This window comes from Taurulus bubalis (genome assembly GCF_910589615.1).
Source record: "Taurulus bubalis genome assembly, chromosome: 2".
NCBI classification, from domain to species: domain Eukaryota; kingdom Metazoa; phylum Chordata; class Actinopteri; order Perciformes; family Cottidae; genus Taurulus; species Taurulus bubalis.
The window spans coordinates 1,850,849-1,863,389 of NC_136590.1; the positions used below are offsets into that span (position 1 = coordinate 1,850,849).

Here is a 12,541-nt window from a genome sequence, read left to right on the forward strand (position 1 = left end):
ATGGAAAAGTCATGGAAATCCATTGGTCAAAATGTGTATAAACCCTGCTTAACGCATGTTGACCAGTGGATTTCATGACTTTTCCATGACTTTAAACCAAATTTCCATGACAAACATTTAGTGAAGTCTGGGTGTAAACAGTAAAAAGTGATTAAATGTAGTATTTAAACTAACAATGAGAACACAAAGCATACAGTAAACCTTAAATGACACAAATGAATGAGACAATAGTTTGATTAAAAGAATAAACATTTATATAGATGCCTGTATGTATGCCTGCTTATATTTTGAGTCTTTCTTTTAAAAGCATATTAATTATTTCAAACTCAGCGTAAATGAACGACATGAACACATGAATATAACACATTTACATGACTTTTACTCAACTTTGTGGTTTAATTTTTTTCAAGGACTTTTCCAGGCCTGGAAATAACCATTTTAACAGTCAAGGACTTTTCCAGGTTTTCCATGACCTCGTTCTTTTTTCAAGGACTTGCCATAAAGTGTGCACGTGGTACTTTCACGCGCAGGAACACCGTTGTGAAAGGTTCGGGACTGACCAGGAAACAGACGCGCCGTTTTAAAACGCTGATTTAAAGGCTGTTAGGACGGAGAGTTCGCGTGGGAACCAAAAGTCAGCGAGACCGAGACGTCAAGGCCACAATACCGGAAGTGACATGTGGACTCCAAAATAAAAGGCCCGAACTAACCCTTATCCCACATGATTTCAAATGAATATTGGTGAACCCAATTACATTGTTTCTTTTTGTTGTTGTTGTTGTTGTTGTTGTTTTATACCGCAAATTATGCGTTGGACCTGTAGATAACTTCATAATAATAACTTTATTGATACAGCAAAGTGCTCTACAGAGAAGAAAAGCATATACAAAACTTGAATATCGGTAAACAAAAAGGACCATACCATAAAGGCAATGAACACAACAAAACCAATTGAATAACCAAAAAGAGCAAATGGAATAGAAAACAAACCAACAAATAAATAAAATATACAAACAAAAACAGGGGAACAAAATAAGGACAACATCACTTAAAACCAATTTGATAAAAATGTGTTTTAAGAAGTGAGGAATAGTTATTGGGGACTGAATATGGAGCAGGCCACCGACAAAACAAAATGTGTCCTTGTGGAAATATATAAATGTCTTTCCTTTCTTTATCATCTCCTGCTTTTTCTAGTTTTTTCCTCGATGGAGCTTTTATTGTGGAAGACTCCGCCCGGAAGTCATACATATTTTTATTCAGTCCGTCTCTCCAACGCTACTACGGAAGCTATATATATATATATATATATATGTGTGTGTATGTGTGTGTGTTGTTTTAGTTATTTGTTGTTGGTTGTTTTAGTTATTTATTATTGTATTTAGTAGTGTTATTTGTTGATAGTGCTCGACAACCTGATTCACACTCCATACCAGCTGGTGGCGGTAATGCGCCAAACAGTTGTTAGCCAACCGCCATTAAACCTTAAAGAAGAAGAAGAAGACCGCTACTACGGTACGTGAGACTTGTACGGGAAGAGGCGAGGAGACTAGACGTGAGTGCTCGACCATAAGACTGGGTTGGTATCTGCCCGTAATGGCTGCTTTGGTACCGCGGCGTCAGGCTTTAACCGCCCGTCCGTTGGGCTAGCTTCTCTAGCTAGCTGCTTAGCTAGCCGGCTAGCTTCCCCACCGGAACGCACCGCTGGCCGTCGTCTCATTATTCCGTCTCTTGTCTCTTGTCTGCAGTGTTGTCAGGCGGCACGGATCCCCTCTGAAGACCCCGTCCACAGACACGCAGGGCTGTTCCGCTGGATTCTTTTGGTGTGGAAACGTTTCTCTCACCGGTTGACTTGACCCGAGACACAGGATGTCTGGACAGAGCATCACCGACCGGATCACCGCCGCGCAGCACAGCGTCACCGGCTCGGCGATCACCAAAACGGTGTGCAAGTCCACCACACATGAGATCATGGGCCCGAAAAAGAAACATCTAGACTGTGAGTATACCTGTGCATTGATCATGTATATGGCCGTACAACTGTTCAGCGTGGTTTGGCCTTTTTGCTTTCTTTTTTTACACAATACAATGTGTATTCACGTCATAATTCGCGTGTCTTGGCGCTGCGGCCTGCAGACATGGACGTGAGTCCCTTTATTAACGGGTTCATGCTGTGGTGGTTAGTCTGCTATTCCTACCGACACGTGTCTGGAGAGGTGCAGCCAGTGTCTGGGTGATTGCTTCTGCAGCAGCTGGTGCTGGATGGCTCAGGGTTAGCATGGGATCCGTGCTCATGCTAATTCATTAAAACGCGTTATTGTGTTTGTATTTGACATTAAATGACCACGTCCCCAAGAAACAGGGTTCATCCAGTCATGGAGAACCTGGAAAAGTCATGGAATTGTTTTTAATTGGTTATTTCCAGGCCTGGAAAAGTCATTGAAAGAAGAAAACAAATCCCCAAAGTGTTGTAAAAGTCATGTAAATGTGTTATATTCATGTGTTCATGCGTTCATTTGGGCTGAATATGCTTTTAAAAGAAAGACGCTCCAGATATAAGCAGGCATACATACAGGCATCTATATAAATGTTTGTTCTTTTAATCAAACTATTGTCTCATTCATTTGTGTCATTTAAGGTTTACTGTATGCTTTGTATTCTCATTGTTAGTTTAAATACTACATTTACTCACTTTTTACTGTTTACACCCAGACTTCACTAAATGTTTGTCATGGAAATTTGGTTTAAAGTCATGAAGATCCGTTAAGCAGGGTTAACACACATTTTGACCAATGGGTTTGACTTTTCCATGACTTTAAACCAAATTGAAGTCCTGGATATTTGGTTAAAAATCATGGAAATCCATTTGGAGGTTTGACTGCTGGATAGTTGACCCAGCCTTTGCTCTTCCTGACCTTTTGGGATCTTATTTGAGTGTCTATGCATCTTTCCCCAGCCCTCCATGGAGCTGTCAGGGGATCCCAAGTCAAACAGATCATAATATACATGTCCCTGCTTGGTTTTTGCATCACATGCAGCGTATCCGTCTTGTATAGCGTAAGAAGACTGGAAACGCATTGCAACTCGTAATAGTTTGTCAGGTTGTAAACATTGCCCTTATTTGTGAAGCAGGACTGTCCCTGGACTGTCAGCTTCATCATAATCAGAGCAGCTGTTAACCCCGTTTCCAATGTAAAAATAAGTGCTCTGACAGCTGAGCACGGACGTGCTGCTCCACTCCGTATAATTAAAACAACGGTTAAAATAGACATTTATATGTTCACATTTTGGCACTCAATTTCTGCATTCTGCATTACTTCCCTGTGATATTTCTGCGTATTCTCATGCCAGTTGCTTGATGAATAACTGAGCCTGTGAAATGTGTGTGTCACCAGTGCTTTTCTCTTCTCCTGTGATACCAACTGGCTCGGCAACCAACAGTATGTCGCCCCTCGGTACGAAGTGGAATCCACTTGGCTCATATTTTTAGGCAGGAAGCGCCATGTTTGATGTAGGAGCATGTGGGGTTTTTGGATAGCTGCACCTTTTGAGGTATTTAAAGAGGCTGAAGGCTGCGCTTGTCCTTTTGAATCTCCTCACCAGCCAGGTGTTGTCTGTGCTCCTGCAGTCTGGCTTGGATGGGAGACATGTTGAGTTTACGCTGCAACACTGACAACAGTTGTGGTTAAATAATGTTCTGCACACGTTCATGGCAGCACTCTTTCCTCTTTTTGTCAGTTTAATAGCCTTGAGCATCACAAGTTCCTTACACAGGGCTGGTGGTCAAAGGTCTCATGAAGTGACGTCTATGTGAAGTCAGCAGGAGCTGTTGACCTTTGGTCTGGGCGTACACATCGTGACTCAAGAGGAAGTTATCATGTGTAGGCGTATGAATGGGCCCGGGACCACTTCCTGGTGCATTATTTAGAAGCTGCAGGTAACAAGTGTTACTAGAATAGAGGTCATTTGTCAGTGTTATTTGCTGGTTGTTAGTCTACATTTAGTTTGGGTCGTCTCGCATAAGCAGTGTGTTCTAAAGCGGGTGATCCTCGCCTAGCAGTTCTGCTCCTGGATAGTCAAAGGATGTGTTGATGAGTGGAGGTTTTTTTCACAGCTCCAATAAGACATTTGCACCCCTTCCTGACGTGTTTGTGTAAAGACGTCTTCATGCATGAACTTATCTTAAGACAATGAAGTAAATGTTGAGAAAGCTCCGCCTCTTCCACATTTTGGTCCATTAGTTCACCTCAGACCAACATAGAACGAATGGAGCATGTCTATTTGAGACTCGGGGCTGGTCTGAATTTGACTTGATGATATTGCATTGGTGATTGTATTTGCATGTGCTTGTCCGGTGTGAATGTTTAGTTAAATGAGTGCAGCACAAGAACTGCCCCGCACTAGAAGTGACGCGCCGTTCACAAGAACGACAAACACAGAGCGTGTAAATAACCGTTGCTATACATTTTAAATATTTAGATGTTGGGGACTTTCAATCTATGAAACCTGCTGGCAAACTACAGACGTTGCTGAAAACTGCTGTAAAGAGATCACAAGGGATCACGCTGCTGTAAAGAGATCACAAGTGACCACGCTGCTGTGAAGTGACCACAAGTGACCGCGCTGCTGTAAAGTGATCACAACTGACCACGCTGCTGTAAAGTGATCACAACTGACCGTGCTGCTGTAAAGTGACCGCGCTGCTGTAAAGTGATCACAACTGACCGCGCTGCTGTAAAGTGACCGCGCTGCTGTAAAGTGATCACAACTGACCGCGCTGCTGTAAAGTGACCGCGCTGCTGTAAAGTGATCACAACTGACCGCGCTGCTGTAAAGTGACCGCGCTGCTGTAAAGTGATCAAACTGCTGTAAAGTGACCAGGCTGCTGTAAAGTGATCAAACTGCTGTAAAGTGACCGCGCTGCTGTAAAGTGACCGCGCTGCTGTAAAGTGATCACAACTGACCGCGCTGCTGTAAAGTGCCCGCGCTGCTGTAAAGTGACCGCGCTGCTGTAAAGTGACCGCGCTGCTGTAAAAGTGATCAAATTGCTGTAAAGTGATCAAACTGCTGTAAAGTGACCAGGCTGCTGTAAAGTGATCAAACTGCTGTAAAGTGACCAGGCTGCTGTAAAGTGATCAAACTGCTGTAAAGTGACCAGGCTGCTGTAAAGTGATAGATGTTAGGAGGTAATGTTTGAACTATTGGACCGCAGCCTTGGGGGTAAACAGGAAGTCATTCCTTGACCCTCTCCAGAGCGAAGTGGAGCTGTGCTGATTGGCTGGTAGACCTTTGCATTTCTTGACGATCCTGCTGCAGATTACCAGCATACACAATCCCAGCAGCCTCTGGAACGCCATTATCATGCAGTCGTGTTATAATTATGTTATCTTAACATTCCACGGAATTTCCAAACGTGAACTGCATGTAATGGAGTTTTTCTTGGGCGTGATCCAGGAAGGACGTACGCACATTTAGCAAAGCTGCCAAATGAAACCTAAAATTACAGCGCCATGTGCTGCGTCATAAAGCAGAGATTTGTACCACAGATGTCTAATTAACAGCCAGCTCCTCTCTGGGGTTGTATTTAGAATTCAGCCTTGAACATGAAGAGGAATACAGAGACCTTTCTGAACCAACTTTATTTAAAGTGTTTTAACAACCCACTACATCTGGCTCTTAAAGCGTTTATTAGAAGTTTCTAACAAATGTATACAATAATATATTTAATTCAAAATGAAGTTATAACATCTGCCGTTATGTTTTCACCATCATCATATTTGTCTTCAGAACGTTCCTCTTGTAGCCAGAAAATGGTTTTATTTATATTTCATTGATTGACCCAAATCCATTACACGCACTCGGTTAGCTTGTTTGCCCCTAGTGGCCCTGATGAGTCATGGCACGTCCATTATGGCTTTGAGTCCGGTTTACCGTAGCTCTTTGTACTTGTGTGTATATACAATAAACAAGATGGATATAAAAAAAGACATTAACGACAACAGTGGCGTGTTACTTTTGCAACAGTTTGACACTGTTGGTACAGAATATAACATTTTATTTAGATTGTAATCTTTCGGTTTAGCAGGGTAGATGGGATGGGTTTAGAACGGACACTTATTATCTGGACCAGCTGGTCCGCCTTAACGCTCCAAGAGCCAAAGTTGTCGCTATCTTTTGGGCGAGCCCCTTCACTTGTCAAGAGATAACCATATATATATATATATATATATATATATATATATATATATATAAAGCACCAGAGACCTGTCGGGTGTGTCTGCCTCAGGCCCGGTGGAGCTAATGGATATTTGATAGAATACATAAACCATTTAATTCGGCTCTCAGATTGAAGTGCTGTATGTTAATGTACCCGGTGACGCCTGCAAAGCATTGCACAGTAGCACTTATCTCCTGCATCCTTTTTGCGAAATAGTTTACTCATCACTTCCGTTCTCATGTTTTCAGTGGACTTTCAGTCCGCTCCATCTGATAAAGCACCCCACCCCCACTGAGCATGCTACTCTTTCTTCTTGGAAACCCTCCATGGACACAAACCGTTGCAAAGTCTTGAGAATCCACATATTTTACAGCTAAGCCCTCGGCTCAGTTCTTCCCGGCGACTTCCCGCCATTTGTCCCGTTTTCTGGACCGTTCACGTGTCGACATGGTGGCCGGAATCCGTTGAGCAATCTGTGAGATGTTTAAAAAAAAAGGTCAGCAAGATGTAGCCTTGCATGAGCTTTATTGCTGCATTAAATGTAATCCTCTTTCCCCTCTCGGTTACATCTAATTAAAGCCCTTTACCCTGATCACTCTGCCGTGTAGCGCTAGAACGTTATGTCCAATAAACCGGTATATTATATTAATGATATGGAAAATGATGACAAAAGTACAGCTGAAAGGAACCTGCTGGTCAGCTAAAAAGCATGTGGGCCATTCCATAATATATTATATGGAATAATTCCATAGTATGCCTCTTGATGCAGTGCATTTAATGTCATGTTAATGTGTGCGGTCAGTGGCTTAGCCGACATATGACAGGAAGCAGGAAACGGCCTTTTTGTCATATGTGGCTCACTGTCTCAGGAATTTTGCTGATTTGTTAGAATTTAGATGAAGTATTTGCCAAGAGCTGTGTTAATGTTGTCTTTGGAAATAATTGTGCAAGAATGATGATTTTTCAGAAAAGCTGCCTTCTAAGAGAATGTCTCTTTCTTTCGGCTTTTTTTTTTTTTTTATAATTTCAGTAAGAATACATTTCAGGGAAGTGGGTGGATTTTGAATACATTCCACACAATGGCACCATTTCACAAACACATTCTCAGAATACCACGAGGTAGCTGAACCCGGTCGCCGGCGTTTAGCCGGCGAGGCCGAGAGGAGAGACGAGCCCCTGGTGTCTCAAGTGGAACGTCACATATCAAGATCACTGTCTTCCTAATCACGCAGGCTGTCGATGGCGTCGTTAGCTTGCTTGGATCCAAACAGGCTTTTTTCAGACCAGTGGAAAGAAAACATCCAAAATACAAGTGTAGGTGTTATGTAATGCCTCATTTGCATATTTAAACATGGCATTTTTTAAAACTTTTACTACAACACACATTTGTCTTTAGTGTGAGTAATCAACTGGGGAAGTTGTGTGATGAATTAGTTAACTAGTTTTACCCTACTATCTACTTCAGCAGCTCTTAATAAACCAAACTTTCATGTCTATAATCTGAAGGTTTCTACACAGGGGTTTGTTCATATACATTCATAGCCTGATTTATACAACGTTGTTGTCCGAAAAACATGGTGGGCATTGATTTTTGAATTTTTTTTTTTTCCTTCTGATTTATTGAGTGATGAAAGAAATATCCCAAATTCCCTCTATATACAAACGATTGACAACCGAAACAAAACAGTGTTCAGATTTCGGTTCTGAAAAATGTATGCAAAAGGTATGGCTCATTTGCATATTTAAAATACATTTTCAGAAAAACTGCATTGTCAGAAATGAGCTCAACTTTATCAGTCGAAGCTGACGTTTATTGAGTTGAATGCTAACATTTAAATCAGCATTTGGGAACCTGTTAAAGACAATAAAAGGGGAAATGGCAGCGTTCATTCCTGCACTAATTCTCTCCTCATACTTTGAGATGAGGCCTGCTGTGGGTCGGGTCGCAGTAGTTACTCAAACACAGTTTTATAGCATTACAGCGTGTCTAGCAAGAGCTATGCTTTGTGCTTGTACAAAACTAATTTCAGGAACACCAGTGGAGAAAGTCCCCACAGCCATTTCATTTGTGTGTAACAAGGCCTTTGTTGTCACATGGGTGGTCCATTATGTGGTTAAAAAGCATAAAGCCTTTTGTGTGGCTTTCAACCAACACGGAGGAGGATGCATGGACCACCCATGTAAACGGGCCTCCATGGGCAGCACAGCCCACAGTACATGTTAGCATCACCTATGAACTGAAACAAGCCATTTCTATTGTTCCATTGATGTGGCAGTGTATCACGTACAAACCTTCCTATCATCCATAGTTCATGTGCCCCATTTGAACCTTTTCCATCTAATTGGAGTCTACAGTTATACCACAGCCAATGAAACACAAGTATAAATAAAATGGAGCAGAGTGTTGCTCAGTTTCACGGCTTGAGGAATCGATGAGGCCTGGAGAGCATCATTCATCTCCCTTTGAATATAAAATTCACATCAATATTTATTTACACTGTCTGCCAAGCCTCTTTTGGACATCTGACGGGAATGAATATTGGATAACTTGGATCATTCTCAGTTAGTCGCTCACAGGATTTTTCCATTCAGCAATCAGAATAGAGTATCGGCTTGTGCCGACGCTGGTTAACACCAATATTGGGCAATTTACCCATCTCTAGATTTTACGCCGAATTTTGTATTTCTTAATTGCAAACCAGTTTGCCGTCTCTTCATCACCTGCATCTCTATTCTCCACATGCCTGCTCACCAAAACAATATAACATCGTGGATCGATCTTTAGTGCTTTGATGTTTGAATGACGCTTTGAATGCATTTAGTGTTACTGTGGTTATATAAATGTAACATAGATGTACGCATCTGGAGAGAACTGTACAGCAGTAAGTTTAGCTCCTTGTCCTCCCTATTCTGCAGCCTTCTCTTCTAACTCGGTCACTTTCAGCTTAATATGTTCTCTCGGATCTCAAAAGAATGTATTCAACATATATTTCTGTTTCCAAGAATACACTCGCCACATAATGGATAAAAGATCGTGGTATCAAAGGTTATTATCAAGTTCAAGATGTGTTCTTGAGGACGGGCAAGGAGAGCGGGCCGTGTGCTAAAGATAACCGGCTTCATTCATCAGTCCTAGGGCAATGGCGGTATGGCCAAAAATTCATATCACAGTATTTTGTAAGATTCTGGCGGTTTCATATTATTTTTTTTCCGATTAAACACATTAATTCATTGACGCTGAAAAGAACCGATGTTCTCCGATGGGTACATAGGTACATGGAGGGACTTAGGACCCAGGGGAATGTAGGTGGAAAAAAACCAGAAGGGTCTGTCTGTTCCTGTTTCTTCTTGTTGTGATAGTGGGCGAGCTGTACCCAGCATGCAGTTCGGCTGTGTCATTTTATAAATGTACAATTATTAGTGTTACAAATTGTTTGTCGTGGTGTTTTGCCTGTTAAAGAGTGTTGTTGTGGGTTATTAATTGATGTTAGAACCATGACTAAAGTTCTAACCATGAGACGTAAGTGTCCTCAGTAGGGATGATATCGTTTGGGTTTTTTCCGATACCGGTGCTAAACCGATACTTTTAAAACGATACCGGTGCCTGAACCGATACTTTTAAAACGATACCGGTGCCTGAACCAATACTTTTTTATTGCCAAGGCAATTCTTTTTCTTCTTTCTACTTTTTTTTCTGCAACAGAACTCAGACTCTGTTGGATCCCTAAACTGCTGCTTTACTGGACTACACGTCATCATTAATGTCAACTGGAGAGATTTGTTCCATCAAGCCGAGGACGGACGTTCAAAAGCTCGTGCTCCTGTCTGCAGCGATCTCTGTGTGCGCGCGCTGTGTGTGTGTGTGAGCGCTGGAAGCCCCGCCCCCTCCAGCCCCGCCCCCTCCAGCCCCGCCCCCTCCAGCCCCGCTCTGCATGCAGGCGGACAGAGAGCAGAGCAGCGAGTGTGCTCTGATCCGTTATTTTAATAATCGTTTTTAGCTATTTTAATAATCGTTTTTAGCGTGCGGGTACCGCGCTACCTTTTTAGTATCTATATACCGTGCAACTTTACAGAGTAGTGTAAAAAAAAAAGTATTTAAATCGGCTCAGGCACCGGAAGGAAGCACCGAAATCTGCATTGCTTTTCGGTCCGGTAGGTACCGGACGTGTTGGACCCGGTGCCAGTATGGCACCGGTTCTCGGTACCCAACCCTAGTCCTCAGTGGTCAACAATGCATTTTGCTGCCTGCCGAAGAGCGGCAACAGTTGTTACGGCTATCACCGGTATGACTGTATATGGAAAATTCCTACCGTATGGAAAATTGAAACCGGTATACCGCACAGCCCTAATCAGTCCCACGGCTCTGATGGAAAGAGGAACCAGGAGGTGCTGCATCTGCCATGGCAGCCATGCGTTTGTATTCCTCGTCAGTCGCCTGATCAGAGGTCCTCATGAGGGTACAGCGGGAAAAATAAGGAGACTTACTGGGTAACGACGAGCGGGACTTTTTCCAGGATAACGCCGGGTGTTTCCTCAGTAAATGTGGTTACTGTGTCATCTCACTTTCTGAAGTGAAGTCATTCATCTCTAAATTCATTGCAGTGAAATGTATCCATGACTTTCTCCTCCTTCAGACTTGATTCAGTGCACCAATGAGATGAACGTGAACATCCCTCAGCTGGCCGACACCCTGTTTGAGAGGACCGCCAACACCAGCTGGGTGGTTGTGTTCAAGTCCCTCACCGCCACGCACCATCTGATGGTCTACGGCAACGAGGTCAGCGCTCCCCTAACCACTGTTCTCCACCTTTGCTGTCCAGGATATTTGTTCATCTGATCACGGTTCCTCCCCTGTGGCGGAATACAGTGTCTGCATGGTGTTTGATACATGGCCGCCGTTTCATTGTTCAAAAGCCTCCCTTGATGTGGTGTTTTTCTGCAGAGATTTATACAGTATCTGGCCTCAAGAAACACACTATTCAACCTCAGCAATTTTTTGGACAAAAGTGGCCTTCAAGGTAAGTCACCAACACTGTTCACATTGGGCAGCAATAAGCCAATGCTCGTGAATTCTGACGCCCCTCTGTGTCTTTGTAGGCTATGACATGTCGACGTTCATACGGAGGTATAGCCGCTACCTGAATGAGAAGGCCGTGTCCTACAGACAAGTGGCGTTTGACTTCACTAAAGTGAAGAGAGGGTAAGGAGCTTTCTCTTCTTAGCTTTCGCTCTAGCTTGCTGAGGTGTTGACCTGAGCCCCAAAGCCTCATCCAGAAGAGTGAAACCCCAGTGCCGGTTTCCTTCAGCCTGTGGCAGAGGACGCTGAATGATACTGAAGCATAACGTTGCACACGTTGTATTTCCTGCTCAACACGTTGGGACAGTTTTGTTGTTGTTTTCATAAACTCATCCCATGTGTGCAGCGTTTGCCCTCTGCAGCACCATTAGGTGGTAGAAGAGTTCCTGTTTTCACTTCACTTTATCATGTTAAAGTTGAAATACTCCTACTACTGATCCTTCTTTTTACCAAATCTTCTAATGTTGATAGATGTAACCGTGCTCGGTGGGGGGGCTGGACGTTAATTAGCCCAATTATCGGACAAGGAAATACAAAAATAAGTCAAGTGACGTTCTCCGGAACCACAACGTTGATTAGCTTCATTTAAATTGCTGAAATACAGTAAAGCCTTGTGGGAAGAGTTCTATCGGCTCAGATTAGTTAAGTTTAGCTAAGTTTATGTAATTACATAAACCCCGTAACATCGCCGTCACTTCAGGGCGGTGCCCGTAACGTTTCACTAGATCGTTAATAAGTACACTTTACAAAGTCGGATTTCAATAAAAGACACTTCTTCGTAACTCTATGAGCTTGTAATCTAAGTGTGTAGTATATTAGTACCTGTAAGATTCAAATGAGGCCGGACCCCCTACTCTCCTTCGACTTTTTCCACTCTGCAGACTTCTGATCGTGGGAGGTTTCTTAGAATGCGTCACACGTCTTAAGCAGAAATGTATGCAAAGGATAATACCCAGCATGCCCCAATCCAAGCATTTTTAGGCATAAAGGTTATAACTTTTCCTTTTTTGAACCCAACGACAGTTTTTTGACTAAATCTCCTTGGTAACTCCCCAATGCTTTGTTTTATTGTGATGTTTATTGCAGGTCATTATCTTTACAAAGAGGGGTCTTACAGCTCTCTAGGTTGTTTAGCCCTTGAACCATGGAGTTGGAAAAACTCGGGGGCAGCTCGAAAAGACATTTTTGGGGAAATCTTGCTCATATCATGCTGGATTTATTTTAAATTTTTTTTTTTATATATAATT

The 12,541-nt window shown here is 42.7% G+C and overlaps 1 protein-coding gene across 1 annotated transcript in view; it reads left to right on the forward strand.

The window, feature by feature from the left end:
* Positions 1-1,869: 1,869 nt before the first annotated feature.
* Positions 1,870-12,541, forward strand: part of picalma (phosphatidylinositol binding clathrin assembly protein a) — a gene marked incomplete at its 5' end in the record, with an annotated part of 28,808 nt that continues 18,136 nt past the window's right edge. Inside the window, 4 exons of the mRNA XM_079214465.1 lie at positions 1,870-1,999; positions 10,852-10,994; positions 11,160-11,235; positions 11,315-11,417. Coding sequence (XP_079070591.1) covers positions 1,870-1,999; positions 10,852-10,994; positions 11,160-11,235; positions 11,315-11,417 — 452 coding nt within the window. The remainder of the gene's footprint in view (positions 2,000-10,851; positions 10,995-11,159; positions 11,236-11,314; positions 11,418-12,541) is intronic.